This window comes from Dasypus novemcinctus, chromosome 4 (genome assembly GCF_030445035.2).
Source record: "Dasypus novemcinctus isolate mDasNov1 chromosome 4, mDasNov1.1.hap2, whole genome shotgun sequence".
Taxonomy (NCBI): domain Eukaryota; kingdom Metazoa; phylum Chordata; class Mammalia; order Cingulata; family Dasypodidae; genus Dasypus; species Dasypus novemcinctus.
In genome coordinates, this window is record NC_080676.1 from 57,503,628 (window position 1) to 57,527,255 (window position 23,628).

Here is a 23,628-nt window from a genome sequence, read left to right on the forward strand (position 1 = left end):
CATATTGTTCCAGGGACCGGTGAAGCTTTTCCCACCTTTCTTCTCTGCCAGGGGTAGGTACAGGGCTGCAGCTGTCTGTTATAATCCAAGTCATTCAGGCCAAGACTGTCTGTATTTGGCTGGAGAGGCTGATGAAGCTTCATGCCCTTCCTCCCCTTCTTGGGGTGGGGAACGGAGCTGCAAGTGTGGGCTGCAATCTATGTCATACGAGTCCAAAATGACTGCAGTTGCCCAGGTAGACTGATGTAGCACTGGCCCCCTTCTTCCTGCCCAGAATGGGGATGGAGCTTCTGTGGTGCCCAGCAGTCTAATCCATGTGGGCTAAATATACCTATAGTTTCCCTGAGAGCTTGAGGGAATGTTGTCCCTTCTGCCCTTTAGGGGGTGGGAACAGACCTACTGACGCCCAACAGTTCATTCCTTATAGGCCAGAAGTACCTGTTTTACCCAAAGAGGCTAAGGAAACACCAATCCCCTCCTTTCCTATTGGGGGGTAGAGGTGGATTCACAGGTATCTGAGTGTTCAGTCTGTGCCAGCCAGATGTACTTGCAGTTACCTATGGAGGCTGACGCAGGTCCCCCCTAGCTTCCTTCCTGCCAGAGTTGAGGCTGGAGCCCAGGCTAGGTCTTCATCCCAATTTGAGTATAAAGAAGTTGATCCCTAACGTCACTGTGGTTTCCAGTCAATCCCGCTTCCCCTCATGCCAGCTGCAGAGTTAAAATGGCTGCTATCAGCCTTTTTAAACTTGGTTCAAACTCTAGCCGTTCTTAGGATTATACTTTAGCCAGTTGAATTTACTAATCAGTAGCTGTAGTTTGGTGGCCAACTGTCTCTTCCTCCCCCATTTATGGGAAATAGAGCTTCCAACTCCAGCCATGGAATAACTCGTGAGGTGGTTTGCTGCCACCAGAATAGGATGGGCGCTGGCCTTCGCAGTGTGGTCTGCAGTTTCCGCAGAGGCTGGCGCAGGTGCCCCCAGCTTCCTCCCTGCCAGACAATGGACTGAGGTTTAGGCTAGAGCTGAAATCTGATCTGGGTGGGAAGAAGCCGGGCCCTACAAACACTGTGATTTTCAATCAACTCCGCATCCCCTCATGCTGTGGATGGAGTTAAAATGGGCGGCAACTGGTCTCTTTCTGACTTGGACAGGTTTAACTTGAGCTGTTCTTAGGATTATACTTTAGCCAGTTGAATTTACTAATCAGTAGCTGAAGTCAGTGTCCAACTGTCTCTTCCTCCCCCATTTTTGGGAAATGGAGCGTCCAACCCAGCCACAGAATAGCTCCTAAGGTGGGTTGTGCCACCAGTGGAGGATGGGCACCATCTTCCATGGCATGGAGCACTGTACTCACAAATCTCTGCAGATCAGTAGTCTCGTCTCCTTCCATACTTTCAAGGACATTGCAAGATGCTCTTCTGGTCTCCTGGGGACCCCAAACAGGTGCTTTAGATAGCTCTGGGTGATTACTAACTGCCCTGTAGAACAAGCTGACTCTTGGAGCTCCTTACTCTACCACCATCTTGCCCCTCCTCCCACAACTGAGTTTTTTATTTCCCACATTCTATATACATTGTTTTTGTTTTATGGACAGAGCACAGGGAATATACGTGATGCAGAAATATTTATTATAAAAAGTTTGGTATACCTAGGTTTAAAAAATTGTAGTATAATGTATGAACCTTCCCTTGAAACACAAAAATAGCTTCACCTGAAAAGTGTTTCATTCTAGTGGTATTTTAGCTAACATGGTAATATTTTCATTATTTAACTTGGAAGAAAAAACAGTTGGAGAATAGAAATTTTTGAAGATAGCCATGAAAATTGATATGACCTGAAAATTTGTAATGTCTTTTCATCTAGTAAACATGTCACTTTGAAGTGACATTTAAACCATACATGGGATATCATAATAGATTTTTAACGTTTTGCCTCTCTGACCCAATGCAACTTTAAAAGAGCAACTTTGAACCCCACAAATTGATTTGGGATCATGAGGTTCCTATACCATGTGCCCAAAAGATATAGATGGAAATTAAAAGGATATTGTAGCTTGTGATCACACAGTACCTATTTATACAACTTTTAAATTTTTCTTCATTTCAACTCTAGAAAAAAAAATACATCAAAAGTTGTTTTGATAGAATTGAAGAGATACCATTCCAGGCGCTGATTTCATCATGGATACTTTTTTTATCCTTTAACCAAGCACTAAGATTCTTTTCTACCATACAGTCATCTCTAGAAGGCGATGCTAATAAAAAAAAAAAGTTCCCAAATTTCTACTCTAAAAAAATGTTTTACAGTGTTCTTTATTCCTATTAATTTGACCACGTCTTGTCAAATAACAGAAGAGACCCAGGCCCAGATAAGTGTGCCTTGCTCTCAGGAGCCATAAGATGTGTTTATAGTCAGGATGTCTTAGCCTTCAAAGCATATACCTCTTCTTCTGTCCTGCTTTAGTGTTCTTGTTGCTAAAGGACATTCAGTGCAATGGGTTGGCTCATGGTTTTGAGACTAGGAGAAGTCCAAAATCAAGGCATCATCAAGACAATGCTTACTTCCCAGAAACTGGTGTTCTGGGGCTAGCTGGTAGCAATCATTGGTACTTGGCTTCTCTGTCAAAATAGCAGTGTACATGGTGGTCTCTCCTGACCTGTCCCTTCTCTTTTGGTTCTTTTTATTTTCAGCTTCTTGCTTCAGTGGCTTTCTCCATATATGTTTGAATTTCATTCTGTTTATAAAAGACCCTAGCAATAGGATTAAGACCCATCCTAATTGAGTTGGGCCCCGCCTTAACAGAAGTAAACTTATCAAAAGGTTCTACTTAAAATGGATTTATACCCACAGAAATGAATTAAATTTAAGGACATGTTTTTCTGGGGTATATAATTCCAAACCATTACATGTATTATGCTATCTGTATATCTTTATATTTCATGTGTTTACCATCACATATTTATTTGATCAAATTTTATTTTCCCTCTATAAGTTAGTCTGCACAACATAGTAATGTTTAATTTAAAAGCAACTCAGGGAAACGGACTTGGCCCAAAGGATAGGGCTTCCGCCTACCATATGGGAGGTCCAAAGTTCAAACCCAGGTCCCCTGACCATGTGATTAGTTGGCCCATGTGCAGAGCTGATGCACACAAGGAGTGCCGGGCCATGCAGAGGTATACCTTGCTTAGGGGAGCCCCACACGCAAGGAGTGCGCCCCATTAGGAGAGCTGCCCAGGGCAAAAAATGTGCAGCCTGCCCAGGAATGGCACCGCACACACGGGAGCTGATGCAGCAAGATGATGCAACAAAAAGAGACAGATTCTGGGCGTCACTAACAAGAATACAAGCAGACAGAGAAGAACACACAACGAATGGACACAGAGCATACAACTGGGGAGGGAGGGAGAGAAATAAATAAATAATAAATCTTAAAAAAAAAAATACATTCAAGAATTCCAAAGAAACCATTCTTTTACTTCTTTTGAATCTTGACTGCTTTTTAGATTTTTAAAAAATTGCTTACAATTGTAAGCAACTGCCTTTCCTCTATAGCAAATGAAAAGAATAATTTCTTAAGAACAAAAATTTTGCTCAACGAAGTTCAATTAAATGTTAATTATTTTTACACAATTCTTGTTAAGCATTTTTTAAAATTTAAGCTGTTTAAAAGATTCTTCCTCCCCATCACAAAATCCAAAGATAATACTTGTTGTGTTACATTTCTGAAAGACATTTCTAAAGTCTTATTGTCAAAAAATGAAACGCAGTGCAAATTGTTGTCTAATATAATATATTTCCTTTAGTACTGCACTGTTCCAGAGTCATTTCAGATAAGTGACTTTATACAAACACAAGAAAATTGAGATTATATCAAAAAGAACTAATTAATTGTATGTCTTTCAGGTAATAAGACTGATAAAAATCTCACCTGAGAAACCTATAACATTGGCTGTTGGTGATGGTGCTAATGATGTAAGCATGATACAAGAAGCACATGTTGGCATAGGTGATTGATTTTTTTCTCCTGAATTTTTAGAATTGATATAAATAATTGGTGGTTTTGAATTTTCCCTTGTAGGCTAAAGTGCAGTATCAGATGTATGAATAAAGGCTAAATGCAACATGGTAATATGTCACAGTCTATCCCCATTGGAAGTGTTACAATTAAGCCCATTATTTAAGGTATTTTAATTCCAAATTCTAAAGGAAATAAACACCATGTTAGTCAATTTCATCTTTGCAATTCTCCTTCATAATAAAAGTAACTTTATTTTACATGCCATTTTTTACCTTTTAAAATACCTCCACATATTATTTTATCAGTTTTAAACTCTAAATTTGTGAAATAATTTACCTTATTGCTTTAAAGTTTTGTTTTAGAATATAACTATTGTTTATTTTATTCTGGGATCTAAAGGCACTGCAAATCAGAGACAGGAAATTATATGAAAATGTAAAATCTCAAATAGTTTTCTGGTTTTAAGTAACTTTAATTTCTTTTCCATTTATTCCCCAAAACATTTATTGGATTGAAAATACTAATAAAATTTTCTTATATTTAAAATTATAATCCTATTATAAAATGGCTTCCATTGAAATCATTCTGTAACCTATATTCCTGTATAATTTTATTACACAAATACAAAAGCATGGGTAAAATATAAGTGTGGGATTTTTATTCAAGGATAAAATTTGGTCTTAAAAGAAAGTGACCCTAGTTCCTATTCTGGAATATTCGCTCTAATATCTTATGATAGGTGATTATTGGGCCTCAGCCTAATATTTCTAGTTTTCTCTCAAATCAACTCCTTCTACTTTGGGATAATTAACTCTTCATTTTGAAATTTTGAATTTCTTTTTAGTTTTTAATAACTTTCCCCCATAAATCTCCATAACAATTTGATTTCCTATACTATACATTGAAGCATAAAAAGCTACAATATTAAAGACAGTTTGGTGTTAATATGATAACAGACAGAATAGTGAGCTGAATTGATTCAAACATCTGGAAATTTATAACAAAGGAGATGATTCAAATAAGTAGGGAAACAATATTTGATAGAACTGGCTAGTTATTTGGAATAAAAGATGTTGGGTCCCTTTCCATTGTTTATTGCAAAACAAATTCCAAATGGATTAAAGATTTAAATAATTTTTAAAGACCATAAAAAGTAATAGAGCGTAATGAATAATTCTGTAATTTGAGAACGTGGAAGGATATGTTAAACACAACACCAATGCAAAGCAAGGAACTATAAAGGAAAAAATCAGTACATGTGGCATGAAGAGTCTCCCAAACAAATTTTAAAGACAAAATAATAATATTCACAAAATAGATGACAAAGGCTTAATATTCCTAATATATGAGGCCTTAACAAATTAATGGGAATAAGAAAAACATACTGGTTGAAATTATGTGAGAAGTTGTAAACTGTCAGTTCACAAAAGAAGATATCTAAATCAAAACTAAGAGTATGAAAAACTGTTCTGTCTCACCAATCAAGAAAATACAAGTTACAATTGCCTATCAGAATGGCAGAAATTAAAGACCTGGTGATAAAACCTCATGTTGCCAAAGGTATAGATTAACAAATGTTTTTATAGGATGTTAGCAGGTGTGTAAATTGGTACACTCTGCATTGTTACACATACAAAATTTTAAAGGTGTGCCTGTAGACCTAGTAGTTATGCTTCCAGAAATTTCTCTAAGAAAATTAATTGAACATGTTTATACAGATTTGTATTATGAACAATATCCATAATAAGTGACAAAAGCCTGTTCACAAAATAATCCCATGTATGTTTATGTCCATGTATATTTATTAAATTCTTAGACACATGAAATATGAGGGTAACATCTAAAGGGATATAGACCAAAAGCAGTGGTTTTCAGTAGGTGTTATGAATGTAGGTGATTTTCTTAACCTATATTTACATTTTGATCCTTTTGTGACAGAAGTAAACATAATTTTAAAAAGTTTTGAAAGCTGCTTTCAGATAGAAAGAACTTGGCAATAACACTTTTGAAATCCTACAAAAAAGTACTCATATTAGATAAAATTATGTAGTGATTTCAGGTGGTATTGTATATTCTTCTTTAAAAAAGTATACTTTGTAGGACTTATACTTGAAAGTGTCAAAACAATTGAACATTGTTCATTTTTCCTAGGTTCAAATTTCTCAATATGAACTTTTTAATTTTTTTTTTTTAAAGGAGCTTTAGATTACATAAATGGTCCATAAAAAAATATAAGGGATTCTCACATGTCCTACTGCCTCCCCTCCCACACTTTCCCATGTCATCAACAGCCTTCATAAGTGTGGTACATTTGTTACAGTTGATGAACACAAACTGAAGCATTGCTACTAACAATGGACCGTAGTTTACAATATAGTTTACACTCTGTCCCACACAATTTTGTAGGTTATGCCAAAATATGCAATTCCAGTGTCCCAAAAATGCCCCAATATTACACCTATTCTTCCCTCTCCCATCCCTTAGATGGGATGGGAACTCTGGTGGCCATAGTTCTTATATTAACGATAAGAGTTCTTCCATTGCTACAATAATAATAAGTCTATAGAAGAGTAATAACTCTATTTTAGTCCATTGTTCATTCCCCAGTCTTGAGGATTAGGGAATGGTGATGCCCACTCTGCTGCTAATTGAGAGGGGGCTTAGATGATTGGAACTATCTTGCTTGCAGTTGTAGACATTCCCTGTTCCTTGCATTGGGCATTGTCCATCATCATCTCCTTAGAATATGAACAGTTTTTATGTTCATTGGAAATAGTATTCTGTCTCCATTAAACCAGTACTTATTGTGTAAAAATTAATGTTCCTGTTAGATCCTGAACTTTCAATGTCATTTTTATATTAATTGTATTTTATTTTATTCTAATTATATGGAATTTGATGATGCATTACTGGGTTATATATGGTAGCTTTGTATTATTTATATATTTGATTTAAGTAGAACAGCCTTTTGGACATTGGTTCTTTGCAGTATATTAGGATTTAGTGTTCCTAAACTGGTATTCTTTTCTAAGGTATTTATAGATATAGCATGAAAAGTACACAATAGTTATCTGTGAACTTGATTTTTTGTCCCCTTTTCTGCAGGAATCATGGGTAAAGAAGGAAGACAGGCTGCAAGAAACAGTGACTATGCAATAGCTAGATTTAAATTCCTCTCCAAACTGCTTTTTGTTCATGGTCATTTTTATTATGTTAGAATAGCAACTCTTGTACAGTATTTTTTTTATAAGGTGAGTTTCATGGAGATACTTTAGAATTAAGTACTGATACAGTAATTTAGGATTTCAATTTAAGGAATGTTATTACCCCACAATTACTTTTTAAATTAATCTCTCTAAATAAAAATAACAGTTTATGGAATATACTTTATTTTGTCCTAAATCAAATCTGTTCTGACAGAAAGCATGTCAGTTGTTGCCTGGGGCTGAGTGTGAAAGCGATAGGATTGACTGGAAAGGGACAGAAGGGAACTTTTGGGGATAACAGAAAAGTTCTCTAATTTGCTTGTGGTGGTGGAGGTGGTCACATGGGTGTATAAATTTGTCAAAACACATCAAACTGTATGTTTAAACTTGATAGATTTCTTTCCTATGCAAACTAGAACACAACTAAGTTAGGTTAATGGTTTCAAAAAGAGGTTCATAACCTCTTTGTTCAATGGGTGACCCTGTTATAGTCTAGATGAAACCTAAGAATTCCTACTTAGTGTAGAGTTTTTAATATACATAAAATAATATGCATAGGATTAAACAGGAATTATGTTGAAATACTGTTCTATCTCTGGACCCTTTGGGGAAGAATGGGAGTGTGTGCAACCCATATTAAGAACCCCAGCTACCAAGACATTTAATACCCAGGGTGCCCTATATTGCAGTTATTCCTGTAATTAATAGCTGCAAGCCAATAAAAAAAGCACAAGTATATTGCATATTACTAATAGAAGATAGTGGCCATTTTCTTCTAGCTTATTCTAACTTTTGCTTGTAACATGAGTAGTGAGATGAAAAGACATTTTGGTAATTCTGCGTATTGTGTGTTTTAAATATTTTGTATTTTTAAGCTATTGAAGCCTTAAAGTTTAAATAAATTCTACGTATGTACTATAAATGCAAAGTATTGAATTTATAGATTTAAGCTCAAAGTTATGGTTTGGTTTGTCAGTGATAGGAGTCAAGGATATTTTCATTCTAAACTTTCATGTTCAGAATGCTTTTAGACATTTTTAATAAAATGGTAGTCCTATTTTGCTGTTTTATATGAACAAGTCCTTAATGGTAGGTACATACTTCCCTCATCAACTAAGATTGTATTTCAAGACTCTTCAATTGCCATTGCCTTCAATAAAATGTTTTTATTTTTATTTAATAGTGACACACATGATATTTTTTAGAACTTGCTCTTTTAGACCTAAACATTTTAATTATTTCCTTTTTAATCTTGTTTTTCAGAATGTGTGCTTTATCACACCGCAGTTTTTATATCAGTTCTACTGTTTGTTTTCTCAGCAGGTAAGTAAATAGAAATTTGTGTTTTGTCCTTTCAGAATGAGGTATGTGTGTTCAGTTTTGTTAGACGCTTAGAAGGACTTTTTCTATTTTTCTTGGTCCTGTAAGTAACAGTTTTATGATTATTTAACCAGTTTTTGACATTCATAGTATTATTCTGCTTTTCAGTTTGATGTGTTAATGCCAAAATATATTTTAATTCTGGATGCTTATTTTAAAATATGTATTAATTCTCCCATATAAGAGAATATTTATAACTTATATATGATATTTCTATAGAATCCTTATCAAGCCAGGCCAGATAACTGTTGAAAAATTACCTCAGTACTGACTTTTTTTATAGAATTTTTCCAATTTGAAAAGAAACTTCAGGATTTAGCCAATGAATGACACAATTTGATAGGGGCCACCTAGAGTACTGTATTGAAAAGGATCTGAACCTATAGGTTCAGTGGGAAAATGCTATATTATTAGCCATGCCTCTATTGGGCACATTGCGGACCTTTGGATGCAAGCATGTTACATATTTGTCGTTCCTGACCTATTCTTACTTTATGGAAAAGAAAATTGAAGTCCATAGAGGTTAAGTAACTTTCTTGAGAATACATAAAAATGACTAAACCCTGACTTGAAACTCACCCCCCCACCCCATTCTGACAAATTGAACACTCTTTTCACATTCCACACTATACATCTCTAATAATCAAATTGTTGGTTCTAATTTTATTTTTATAAGAAGTTTAATTGTCTGAAGGTTTCATGAGTTTTTACCCTTGATCACTGCTCCCTCCTCTGTTTATAACCTGAAACCCTAAAGTCCAAATATCTGTTTGTTAGTAACAAACCAAATATTGATTGTTAGTTAACAGTATTTGCTTAACTTGGATGAAATAAAGACATATGACAAGGGAACCTAACCTATTTTGATTAGTTTTCAGGGAGTTTACAGTGTAATTTGGGAGACAAATAAAAATAAGACAAAAATCAATATATGAAATTATAAGCAAAGTGCTAAGCTATTAGTACCAATCATAGCACATATAACTGTTTAGAGGAGAAAGCTAACTACAAGAATGTGAGCCACTATGGAAAGTTTCATGGAAGAAAGAGGGTCTTACTCAGTACCTTAAATGAATGTAGGAGTTAGATGGGAAGACAAAGCCATAAAAGCAAAACTATATGTAGTTTATAGATATATAGGTATATCAAAGGAATAGTAAGCCTAGGATGCATATAGAAACTTGTGTAAAATACATCACAGAGAAGAAATTGTGGAGAATTCACCATAATTCCAGAAACATTTGACATAGTAAAATGTCCCAGTTCCCACAAAGAATATAAACTAGAACTATTATATACTTATGTCTCTATAAAAATAAACAAGTTGGAATTATTAAGATGGATTTTGGTATAAAACTGAAAAACTAAATAATTTTATGCTTATTTTTGATGTGCTTACATGCATATGTATAATAGTGATACATAAGGTAGACCCTCAAAATGCCTTCCTGTTTCTCTTTCTAGACATTGTATGACAGTGTGTACCTGACTTTATACAATATTTGTTTCACTTCCCTACCTATTCTGATATATAGTCTTTTGGAACAGCATATAGACCCTCATGTATTGCAGAACAAGCCCACCCTGTATCGGTGAGTACTAAATGCCCATAACATTTCTGATTACAAATACTTACCAATTTTAATGGTACCTTAAAAAATAAACAAATATGTTAGGTTTCAGTAGTGTCTGTTGATTAATACTTCACTAAGAAAAGTACTTCAGTGGTCTTATGGTTTTAAATTATTGAACATCAAAGAGAAAATATGAATAATTTTTCTAGTGTTTTTAAAAATTGACACTTTAATCCTAGGAATGCACTGGGCAATTGTGTATTTGCACTTCTTTTTCAAACCACTCATGTATAATGTAGAAGTTGTTCAATAATTGATAGTCTCTAGAGTTCCTAAAGAATTAGCTCATTTTCTAGTATTGCCAAATTTATGAAGAGTACTTACTGTAAAATGTAGAGGTGAGGACATCAATTCCTATCCCAGATCCTCTGGCTTATTCCTGCTTCCCCAGGAAGGTAATCACAGAGATGTAGGACCTATTCCTCAGACTGACTTCTGATTCCCATATTAACCTGACCTCCACTCTGATAGAGGTATCTAATTATCCAGAAATGCCAACACCTTATTCTAACTTCCCAGGTTATCTACGACGGAGATTTGACCAAGGATTGATGCAGACTGTTCTCTCCGTAATAGCTATTGATGAAAGTGAGGTGGATTAGGAGTCTCAGTGGTGAACCTAACTCATGTGACACCACTTAAAAGAGACCGTCATGACAGAGTGGCTTAATGTTTACAGAAGAATACAGATAAATCATTTTTCATAGAGAAACTGAAGTATTATGCCTATATCATATTTCTTTATAAAATGAGAAAATTTATTTGAATATGTTATGTGAACTATAAGCTATTACACAGATATTATAAGCAGTGGTTTGTAAATTTGGGTTGATTTATCCTTTTTGCTAATATTTTCAAGCAATTTTAAAATTAAAATCCATCTTGTTTTTTGATTATCAAATTGTAATAATTGTTTAGTAGGTACATAATGAATATGAGTTCTAATATGTTCCTTTTTCTCTCTTTTTTTTTTTTTCAATTTACAGAGACATTAGTAAAAACTGTCACCTAAGCATTAAAACATTTCTTTATTGGACCATCCTGGGTTTTAGTCATGCCTTTATTTTCTTTTTTGGATCCTATTTTCTAATAGGGAGAGATATATCTCTGCTTGGAAATGGACAGGTAAAATATATGGTTCCTTAAAGGATGTTTGTTAATATTTTTGTTTGGTTTGGTTTGGTTCTGATAGATTTCGGTCATAGGACATAAAAATAACATTCAATTTTAATGATAAAATTACAGATAATTAGATTAAAATGCAATTCTTTAAAAGTTTGAAATTTTTTTTCACTTAATAAAATTTCACACAAGTGGAAGTTAAAACAAAGGCAATACAGTATAATCTTAATATGAAACTCAAGTTACTAAACAATTTTGCTGTTTAAAATTAACTCAAACAAGGGGATATGTCCATCCCCCTGCATGGTATTCACCCCTGGATAGAGTTTTAGTAATAGCTACTATCTACATTTAGTGCTTACTCTTGTGTTAAGTGCTTTCCATGCTCCATCTCTACTAATTCTTTCGCACTTAGTGTTTGCTTTAAATTACATGCATTATTTTTTTGGTTTGCTTAGGAAGTGTTACCGTACTCTTCAGTAAATACCAGCAGTTATAAAGAATTTATAAATTAGAGTTTATATGTAAACATTTTTGAAATGTAAAGTTAGTTAAAAGAGTGCCTCTCACAGTACATCGTTATACTGTTTCCTGATTGGAGTACTAATATTGAGAGACTCTTGATAAAACTAGGCCCCTCTTTCTAGGGAAAGGAGGAAGAAAATGACAGCACTAGAAGTTTGTCATCTTTAGTTTTCCTTTTTCCTTGGCCTTACTTAATTATTGCAAAATATATTTGAGGACACAGAGATACAAAATTTACAATTGGGACAATATAAGGTTTTTAACTGCTCAGTAAACATTTATTGATGGCCAACCATTTCCATGTACTGTACCAGGTTCTGAATATATAATTCTAATAGGTCCTCTCATGGAGCTTAGAGTCTTATGAGGGAGACAGAAAATAAGCAAGTATATTAATAACAAAATTGCAATGAAAGATATAGGTTTCAGTTGTAGAGAGGCCTCAACTATGCAAATTCCTTTGAGATATAAAGTGGGAACATAAAATATTATTGTCACTTAACTTTTGAGGACATACTTAGACTGATTTGGGCAAAAACATGAACCTAGTTCGATAGCATAATGGTTAAAGTGCTTCTTAAATAACACCAACCTTTTGTTGAGGTTTTTCTCTGTTCCAGGTATTACATGCTTTAGTTATTAAATCATTATAGCAACACTGTGTGAGGAAAATATCATGTATTACTATTTTGCATTTTTAAAATTTAACCTCAGGCTAAGACACTTGCCTAATGTCAAATGTCACACAGTAAACAAATTGGAAGAGTAGAATTCAAACTCAGATCTGTTTGACTTCAGAGCCTGTGTCCTTAATCACAACTCTGAATTCCTTAGAGAAGTGTTAACCCAATGCCTTTCTGTATAGAATTGCACCTATGCAAGGACTATCAAACAGGTGTATGAGTAAGTGTGCCCATTGTCACTGAAACATTGAACTGAAAACTGGACAGAATGAAGACAGATAGAATTGCCAGATCATATGGAATTCTATGTTTAACTTTTTGAGGACCTACTTAATGTAAATGGCTGTACCATTTTACATTCCCACCAACAATTTAGAGATTTCCGTTCCTCCAGTCTTGCCAACACATTGTTTTTTCAATATAGCAATCTTGGCAGGTTTAAAGTAGCATCTCCTTGTCGTACTGATTTGCATGTCCCTAATGACTAATGCTGTTGAGCATCTTTCATTTGCTTATTGGTCATTCCCTTCTTGGAGAAATGTCTATTCATGTTCTTTGCCCATTTTTTAATTGAGTTGTTTGTCTTTTTGTTGTTGATTTGTAGTTCCTTGTATATTCAAGATGTTAAACTCTTGTGATTTGCAATAAATGCTCTTATTCTCTAGGTTTTCTCTTTACCCTCTTGATACTGTCATTTGATGCACAAAAGTTTTTTAATTTTAATTAAGTCTAGTTTATTTTTTTCTTTATTGCCTGTGCTTTTGGTGTCATATCTAACCATTGAAAATTCAGGGTAATAAAGATTTACATCTATGTTTTCTTCTAAGAATTTTATACTTTCAGCACTTAAATTTAGGTTTTGATCATTTTGAATATAGCTGTATAAGGCAAGGATCCAACTGCGTTCTTTTGCCTGTGGCTATCCACTTTTCCCAATATCATTGTTAAAGATACTGTTCATTCTCCATTGAATGGTCTTGGCACCCTGGTCAGAAATCAATTGACCATAGGTAAAAAGCTTTATTTTTTAGACTCTTGATTCTATTCCATTGATCTACATGTCTGTCCTTATACCAGTACCATGCTGTTTTGAATACTGTAACTTTGTAGCTAAATTTTGAAACCAGTAAGTATGCGTCCTCCTACTTTGTTCTTTTTGAAGATTGTTTTGGCTATTTAGGGTCCTTTGAACAACCATATGAATTTTAGGATGGGTTTTTCAATTTGTGCCAAAAAATTCCATGGAGATTTTGATAGAAATTGCATTGCATCTGTATATTGCTTTAGATAGTATTGTCATCTTACTAATAAATATTAAGTCTTCTAATCCATGAACTGGAATGTCTTTCTGTTTATTTAGATCTTTAATTTTTATCAGAGATGTTTTGTAGTTTTCAATGTGCAAGTCTTGTGCCTCCTTGATTAAGTTTATTCCTGTATTTTACTCTTCTTGATGCCATTATAAATTGAATAGGTTTTCTTAATTTTCTTTTCAGATTTTTCATAATTTTTGCATGTTGATTTTGTATCCTACAACTTCGCTAAATCTATTTATTAGCTCTAACATTTTTTTGTCGAGATTCCTTAGGGTTTTCTACATATGAGATCATGCCTTCTGTAAATATAGTTTTACTTGTTCCTTTACAATTTGGATGCCTTTTATTTTTATTTTTCTTGCCTAATTGCTCTGACTAGCACTTCCAGTACTATGTTGAATGAAAGTGCCAAAAGCAAGCATCATGTCTTCTTTGTTATCTCAGGAGAAAACTATCAGCCATATTTGCACCATTAATATTATGTTGGCTATGGATTTTTCATATATGCCCTTTATCATTTTGAGGATGTTCCCTTCTATTCATAATTTATTGAGTGCTTTTATCATGAACAGGTGCTGAATTATGTCAAATGCTTTTCTGAATCAATTGAGATGATCACATATTTTTTTCCACTCTATTTATGTGGTATGTTACATTGATTTCCATATGTTGAACTACCCTGTATTCCTGGAATAAAAGCCACTTGGTCATAGTGTATGATCCTTTTTTTTCCCCTTTCAACAAATTAATTTTATTGATATATATTAATAAAGCATGCTGTTCATTCAGAGTTTACAATAGTTGTACATTCATCGTTTCATTATTAAACCATTTTCATTATTTCAATAATATAATAATAAAAAATAAAATTTTCACCTCTCAATCTCTCAGCATTTTTCCTGCTGTACATAGCTGTTATTTCTGGCTATTCTTGCACAATTATTTATTAAGCAGTTTTAGTGAGGCATATTCACATCTATCCGAAGTATATAATCAATGGCTTATAGTATAAACAATGTTGGCAATGTTGGACATTCATTACCATAAAAAATTTTATAACAATTTCATTATTCCAAAAAGAAAAACTCCACACCCCTTAGAATGCCTTCACCAGCCCTGCATAACCACTAATCTAATTTCATCTTTATAAATTGATTTATATTTACGTTTTATATAAATGGGATCATACAGTATATTATACGATATATTTAATGCATTGTATTGTAATCATACAGCATTTATCCTTCTATGTCTGGCTTGCTTCACTCAACATAATATCCTCCAGGTTCATCCATGTTGTTATAATGCTGCATAATATTCCATTGTGTGGCTACGTCACAGTTTATCTGTTCATTGGTTGATAGACACCTGTGTTGTTTCCAGCTTTTGGCAGTCGTGAATAATGCCATTATGAACATCGGTGTGCAGATGTCTATTCGTGTTTTTCAGGGTAGATTGCCTGGTCAAGTGGCAAGTCTATATTAAACTTTAGGAACTGCCAAACAGTCCTTCACAGAGGCTGTACCATTCTACATTCTCACCAACAGTGAATAAGTGTTCTTATCTCTCCACATCCTCTCAAACACTTGCAGTTCTCTTTTTATTTTTTTATTTTATATTTATTTTTTATTTATTTCTCTTCCCTTCCCCCCGCCCCAGTTGTTTGCTCTCTGTGTCCATTCACTGTGTGATCTTCTGTGTCCACTTGTATTCTTGTCAGTGGCACCCAGAATCTGTGTCTCATTTTGTTGCGTCATCTTGCTGCATCAGCTTTCCATGTGTGCAGTGCCATTCCTGGGCAGGCTGCACTTTTTTCACACTGGGCGTCTCTCTTTCCAGGGCACACTCCTTGCGCATGGGGCTTCCCTATGTGGAGGACACCAAATTCGCTTCCCTCTATCTTTTTAATAGTGGCCATTCTGATAGGTGTGAAATAATACCTCATTGTAGTTTTGATTTGCATTTCCCTAATCATTAGTGATGCTGAACATTTTTTCATGTATTTTTTGCCATTCATATTTCTTCTTTGGACAAATAACTATTCAAGTCTTTAGCCCATTTTTAAACTGTGTCATTTGTCTTTTTATTGTTGAATTGTAACATCTCTTTATATATCTTGGATATTAAGCCTTTATTGGGCATTGTGATTTCCAAATATTTTCTCCCATTGATTCAACTGCCTTTTCACACTTTTGACAAAGTCTTGTGAGGTGCAAACATATTTAATTTTGAGGAGGTCCCATTTATCTATTTTCTTTTGTTGCTTGTGCTTTGGGTATAAGGTCCAAAAAAACCTACCACCTGCCACAAGGTCTTGAAGATGTTTTCCTAGATTTATTTCTAGTGGTTTTATAGTCCTGGCTTTTATATTTAGGTCTTTGATGCATTTTTAGTTGATTCTTGTATAAGGAGTGAAATAGGGGTCTTTCATTCTTTTGATTATGGATATCCAGGTCACCTACCACCATTTGTTGAAGAGGCTATATTCTTCGTTAATATGGCCTTGGTGGGTTTGTTGAAAAACAGTTGGCTGGAGAAGTGAGGGTTTCTTTCTGGACTGGACCCTCAATTCTATTCCACTGATCCATGTGTCTATCTTTATGCTGATATCATGCTGTTTTGCCCACTGTAGTTTTGTCATATGTTTCAAGGTAAGGTAGTGAAGTTCCTTCCATGTCACTCTTCTTTAGAATGCTTTCGGCTATTTGTGTGTACTTTCCCTTCCAAAAGAATTTGGTAGTAGCTTTTTCTATTTCGGTGAAGTAGGCTGTTGGAATTTTGATTGGTGTTGCATTGAATCTGTAAATCAGTTTGGGGTGATTGATATCTTCATAATATTTAGTCTTTGAATCCATTAACACAGAATGATTTTCCATTTATTTAGGCCTTCATTGTTTTCTTTCAGCATTATTTCATAGTTTTCTGCAAATATGTCTGGTACTTCTTTGGTTGAATTGATTCCTAGGTATTTGAGTCTTTTTTTTTTTTTGCTATTGTAAATGGAATTTTCCCCCTGATTTCCTCCTCATATTGCTCATTACCAGTATATAGAAACATTAGTGATTTTTGCTTGCTGATCATTTATCCTCCAATTTGTTGACCTCATTTATTAACTCAAGTAGCTTTTTCATAGACATTTCAGAATTTTCTAAATATATTAATAGGATCATGTCATCTGGAATTAGTGAAAGTTTTACTCCCTCTTTTCCTTGGATGCCTTTTTTTTTCCTTGTCTAGTTGCTCTAGTTAGAACTTCTAGTACAATGTCAAATAACATTTGTGACAATGGGCATCCTTGTCTTGTTCCAGATATTAAAGAAGGAAAGCTTTCCACCTTTCCCCATTGAATGCTATGTTGGCTGTGGGTGTGTCTTACATGCCTTTTATTGTATTAAGAATCTTCCTTCTATTCTTATCTTTTGAAGTGTTTTTATCAAGAAAGAATGCTGAATTTAGTCAAATGACTTTTCTGCATTGATTGAGGTGATAGTGGTTTTTTTCCATCAATTTGTTAATATGGTATATTAAGTTAATTGATTTTCTTATGCTGAACCAACCTTGCATACTAGGAATAAATCCAACATGGTCTTTTAACATGCTGTTGGATTCAATTTGCAAATATTTTGTTGAGAATTTTATATCTATTAGATAGATTGGTCTGTAATTTTCTTTTCTTGTAGCATCTTTATTTGGCTTTGATATTAGGGTAATGTTGGCTTCATAAAATGTGTTGGGTAATTTTCCCTCCTCTTCGATTTTTTTGAAGAGTTTAAACAAGATTGGTGTTTTCTTCTCAAAATACTTCGTAAAATTCACCTGTGAAGCCATTTGGTCCTGGACTTTTCTTTGGGGGATTTTCAATGACTGATTCAGTATCTTTAAATGTGAGTGGTTTGTTAAGTTCTTGTATTTCTTATAGTCAGTGTAGGTTGCTTGTGCCTTTCTAGGAAATTTTCCGTTTCACCTAGGTTGTTTAGTTTGTTGACATGAATTTTCTCATAATATCTTATGATTTTTTTTAAGATATTTTAAATTTATTTATTACCCCCTCCCCCGTTGTGTTTTTGCGCTCACTGTCTGCACTCTGTGTCCATTCACCATGCGCTCCCTGTATCTGCTTATCTTCTCTTTAGGAGGCACCAGGAACTGATCCTGGTGCCTTTGATGTAGGAGACAGGCACTCAATCGTTTGAGCCACCTCAGCTACCTGGTTAACTGTGTCTACCACTGTCCCTCCTCTGTGTCTCCTTTTGTTGCATTTGCATCGTCTTATTGCACCAGCTCTCCATGCAGATCAGCCACCATGCATGCCAACTCACTTTCACCAGGTGGCTCCTGGAATTGAACCCAGACCTCCCATATGGTACACCTTGACTGTCCCCTTCGTCTCTTTTTTTGTTGCATCATCATCTTGCTGCATGACTCATTTGCACAGGCACTGGCTTGCCACACAGGCATGCTTTTTTTATCAGGAGGCCCCAGAAATCAAACCCAGGTCCTCCCATATGTTAAGCCGAAGCCCAATCATTTGAGCCACATCTGCTTCCCTCACCTTTATTCTTGAAATAAGTTTTGCCAGATATAGATCTCCTGGCTGATAGTTTCTGGTTTTTGTTCTGTTTTGTGTTGTTTTGTTTGCAGTACTCTAAATATGTCTTCCCACTACCTTCTGGCCTCCATGGTTTTTATGAGGAATAAGTTGTTAATTTTATGAAGATCCGTTTTACATAATGAATCACTTCTCTCTTCAGGATTGCCTGTATCTTTGGCTTTTAAAATTTTGACTATAACGTGTAAATGTGGATCCTTTTGAGATTATCCTTCTTGGAGCTCATCGAGCTACTTGGATGTATATTCATGTCTTTCCTCAAGTTTAGAAGATTTGGCCATTATTTTTTCAAATATTCTTTCTTCCCCCATTTTCTCTTGTGGGACTCTGATAATGGATCTGTTTGATGGTGTCCTTTTTTTTTTTTTTTTTTTTTTAAATATTTATTTATTATTATTTTTTAATTACATTTAAAAAAATATATGAGGTCCCATTCAACCCCACCGCCCCCGCCCCCCACTCCCCCCACAGCAACACTCTCTCCCATCATCGTGATACATCCATTGCACCCGGTAAGTTCATCTCTGAGCATCACTGCACCCCATAGTCAATGGTCCACATCATAGCCCAGACTCTCTCACGTTCCATCCAGTGGGCCCTGGGGGGATCTACAGTGTCCCGTAATTGTCCGTGAAGCACTATCCAGGACAACTCCACGTCCCGAAAACGCCTCCACATCTCATCTCTTCCTCCCGTTCCCCACACCCAGCAGCCCCCATGGCTACCGTTCCCACACCCATTTCACATTTCCTCTGTGGACATTGGATTGGTTGTGTCCATTGCACACCTATGTCAAGTGAGGGCTTAGATTCCACATGGGTACTGGATGCACTCTTCCCGCTTCTAGTTGTAGACACTCTAGGCTCCATGTTGTGGTGGTTGACCTTCTTCAACTCCATGTTAGCTGAGTGGAGTAAGTCCAATAAGTCAAAGTGTAGGAGCTGAAGTCTGTTGAGGCTCTGGGCCTGGGTGTCATATTATCAGTCCAGAGATTCAAATCCCCTACATATATCTTAAACTCAGCACCAACTACAATTCCAATAAAGTAGCATGCAAGTCTTGTGAAAAGAGATCCCCTCTGAGTCCATTTCCATCACGCAGAAACACCAGCTCCAAAGAAGGGCCATCTGTCATGGCAGTGAACCCCTTCTGCCATGACCATAGAACCCGTGGGTCTCTTTATCCCTCAAAAGAACCAATACCTGGGGTTGTATCTACCTTATCTGTCTCTTAGACTCTGTTCAGTTGTACATAGGGGTATTCCTTCTGACAACCTCCAGACTCTTTTTTAGAGACTCACAGCCTTATAATCTCATTTCTCCTTTCCATTTCCCCCTTACATTAGGTCAAACCGCTTCCCGAAGTCATGTTATTATATGTAGACAGGTATATTCTGCTGTTCCACATTGAATCTTTAATTCAAGGTCATTTTCTAGTTGCTTCTTCAGCTGGTATGTGGTAGTGATCCCTCGGTGCCAGGGAGGCTCATCCCCGGGTGTCGTGTCCCACGCTGGGGGGAATGCATCACATCTACACGCTGAGTTTGGCTGTGAGAGTGGCCACATTTGAGTAACATGAAGGCTGTCAGGAGGAAACCCCCAGGCACAATGCTACTCTAGGCCTTGTTCTTATTGCAGGTGCATAGGCTCAAAAGTGTAGCCATTAGTATCAAGAGCCCACTGTTGGGCCCTCCTTCCTTCCTGGTTCTTGCCGTTGCACCTGGAGGATTGCCGCTGCTCTCCCAGGGCCCACAACAGTGACCCCCCGGCCAGGAGCCCAGTACCCCCCCAGCTGTTGTTTTTAATTGTTTCCACTATGAGTATATATAGACATTACCATATACCCTGGGCATATGCCCTGTATAACTCCCTGTCAACCATGTATATCCTGTCAATAATATCCCATATCAGTATTCCTCCGCTGCCATTGTTGAACCACTCTGTGATCCAAAACTTCCCGTAAAGTGAATCCCAACATAATGTCAGCTTCAGAAGAGTCTTAGATCACCAAAATTCATATATACAATATACATTATTTCCCCAGATCCACCATAAAACCTTTTCCCTTCCACAGCAATAATCTTTTAACTTATTCATATCATATTTCCTGAAACTGATGTACAGATTCCGAAACTATAGTTTTCAAACAAGGTAACATTTGTGCTTACTATGTGGTCCATACTTTAGGTTGTACAGTTTTTTAAATTTTTTAGTTATCCTATGTTTTGTCTTATGGTTTTCATTATTAGTCTGTCGTCCCCTATATGTTTTTGGTGTAATATTAGCTGTTTTATATTCATCCTCGTGTACTCTCACATAACTCCTCTTTTGCCCCCTTATTTACCTTTGTTCTATCCATTGCACGTCCATTTTCCCCTCCCCTTAGGGCCCACAACGCCTGCCAATCTAATGCCCTGGGAGCCGTCCTTTCTCACGAGAGATACAGTTCTCTCTATTCGACAGCATTAGTCTTCCCCAGGATATGGGTCCACCCCACCCAATGGTAGAACCCACCTTGGCAAAATGAGCCTTCAGCTATTCCCTCCGGAGTCCGTCCCGCATCAGACCATACCCCCTGAGCGTCCTAACCAGGTGACCCTCCTATTTATACTTTGATACGTTTTACTCAACATTTAGTTCTCAACGAACTTCTGGCACTCTCCCATGTTTGTATGTTGCCCCTCCCTCCCACCTATTTCTTGGACCATATTACCCCTCTTCCCATCCCCAGCCCCCCTCAAACCCAGAAAACCCCACCCGAAGGTAACCCCTTGCCCCCATTTTGTCCCTTCTTTGTGCTCATACTTACCCCCAGCTCATCACAGATTCCACCCCTACAGACATTAACTCACATCCTTCCTCCACCCCCCGATTTCCAGTAAGCCACTTTTCCAGACTCTAGCTCTCTGAGGCAGTTAACTTATTTCATATCATTGAGGTCATATAGTATTTGTCCTTCAATGCCTGGGTTGCTTCACTCAACATAAGATTCTCAAGGTTCATCCATGTTATCACGTGCGATTGTAGTGTATTGGTTCTTACAGCTGAGTAGTATTCCATTGTGTGTATATACCACATTTTATTGATCCACTCATCTGTTGATGGACTTTTGGATTGATTCCCACTTTTGGCGATGGTGAACAATGCTGCTATGAACATTGGTGTACATATATCGGTTTGTGTCCTTGTTTTCAGATCTGATGGGTATATACCCAGCAGTGGTATTGCTGGGTCATATGGCAAATCTATGGATAATTTTTTGAGAAACTGCCAAACTGTCCTCCAAAATGGTTGGATCCTTCTGCATTCCCACCAGCAATGGATGAGTGTTCCCCTTTCTTCACATCCTCTCCAGCATTTGTATTCTACTGTTTTTTTCATGGCTGCCAATCTTATGGGAGTAAGATGGTATCTCATTGTAGTTTTGATTTGCATTTCCCTGATAGCTAGGGATTTGGAGCATTTTTTCATGTGCTTTTTAGCCATTTGTATTTCTTCTTTGGAGAAGTGTCTGTTTAAATCTTTTTCCCATTTTTTAAATGGGTTGTTTATCTTTTTGTTTTCGAGATATATGAGTTCTTTATATATGCAAGTTATAAGTCTCTTATCAGATATATGGTTGCCAAATATTTTCTCCCATTGTGTGGGTTCCCTTTTTACTTTCTTGACAAACTCCTTTGAGGTGCAGAAGGCTTTAATTTTGAGGTAGTCCCATTTATCTATTTGTTCTTTTGCTGCTCGTGCTTTTGGTGTGATATTAATGAAGCCATTTCCTATTACAAGGTCCTGTAGATGTTTCCCTACACTGCTTTCTAAGGTCTTTACGGTCTTGGCTCTTATATTTAGGTCTTTGATCCATCTAGAGTTGATCTTTGTATAAGGTGTGAGATGGTAATCCTCTTTCATTCTTCTACATATGGCTATCCAGTTCTCCAGGCACCATTTGTTGAATAGGCCATTCTCTCCCAGTTGAGAGGGTTTGGTGGCTTTATCGAATATTATATGGCTATATACATGAGGTTCTATATCTGAACTTTCAATTCGATTCCATTGGTCTGTGTGTCTCTCCTTATGCCAGTACCATGCTGTTTTCACTACTGTAGCTTTGTAGTATGTTTTGAAGTCAGGAAGTGTGATTCCTCCTATTTCGTTTTTCTTTTTCAATATGTCTTTGGCTATTCGGGGCCTCTTTTTATTCCAAATAAATTTCATAGTTAGTTTTTCTAGTTCCTTAAAGAAGGCTGTGTTGATTTTTATTGGGATTGCATTGAATGTGTAGATCAGTTTTGGTAGGATAGACATCTTAATAATATTCAGTCTTCCTATCCATGAACAGGGAATATTCTTCCATTTATTTAGGTCTTCTTTGATTTCCTTGAACAATCTTGTATAGTTCTCGATGTATAAGTTTTTTACCTCTTTAGTTAAATTAATTCCTAAGTATTTGATTTTTTTATTTACTATTGTGAATGGTATTTGTTTCTTGATTTCCTCCTGATCTTGCTCATTATTGGTGTATAGAAATGCTACTGATTTTTGCGCATTGATCTTATAACCTGCGACTTTGCTAAACTCATTTATGAGTTCTAGGAGCTTTGTTGAAGATCTCTCAGGGTTTTCTATATATAGGATCATGTCATCTGCAAATAATGAAATTTTGACTTCTTCCCTTCCAATTTGAATGCCTTTTATATCTGGTTCTTGTCTCAGTGCTCGAGCCAGTACTTCCAAGACAATGTTAAATAGGAGCGGAGACAATGGGCATCCTTGTCTTGTTCCTGATTTTAGAGGGAAGGATTTCAGGACTTCGCCATTGTAAACAATGTTGGCTTTAGGTTTTTCATATATACTCTTTATCATGTTCAAAAAGTTTCCTTGTATTCCGATCTTTTGGAGTGTTTTTATCAGGAAGGGGTGCTGTATTTTGAGAAATGCCTTTTCTGCATCTATAGATATAATCATGTGGTTTTTTTCTCTCAATCTGTTTATATGGTGTATTACATTGATTGATTTTCTTATGTTGAACCATCCTTGCATACCTGGGATAAATCCCACTTGGTCATGGTGTATAATTCGTTTAATGTGTTGTTGAATACGATTAGCAAGTATTTTGTTAAGTATTTTTGCGTCTAGG

The 23,628-nt window shown here is 36.0% G+C and overlaps 1 protein-coding gene across 4 annotated transcripts in view; it reads left to right on the forward strand.

The window, feature by feature from the left end:
* The window catches only part of ATP11B (ATPase phospholipid transporting 11B (putative)), a 174,483-nt gene that overhangs the window by 118,149 nt on the left and 32,706 nt on the right, over nucleotides 1-23,628 (forward strand). For all 4 annotated transcript variants that reach the window (XR_011648615.1, XM_071214650.1, XM_058295392.2 and 1 more), the window contains exons 21-25: nucleotides 3,906-4,008; nucleotides 7,126-7,271; nucleotides 8,490-8,549; nucleotides 10,071-10,198; nucleotides 11,227-11,365. Coding sequence is in view for 3 of the 4 variants with exons in the window: in XM_071214650.1 (XP_071070751.1) it covers nucleotides 3,906-4,008; nucleotides 7,126-7,271; nucleotides 8,490-8,549; nucleotides 10,071-10,198; nucleotides 11,227-11,365 (576 nt within the window). In the remaining variant the exon portion in view is untranslated. The remainder of the gene's footprint in view (nucleotides 1-3,905; nucleotides 4,009-7,125; nucleotides 7,272-8,489; nucleotides 8,550-10,070; nucleotides 10,199-11,226; nucleotides 11,366-23,628) is intronic.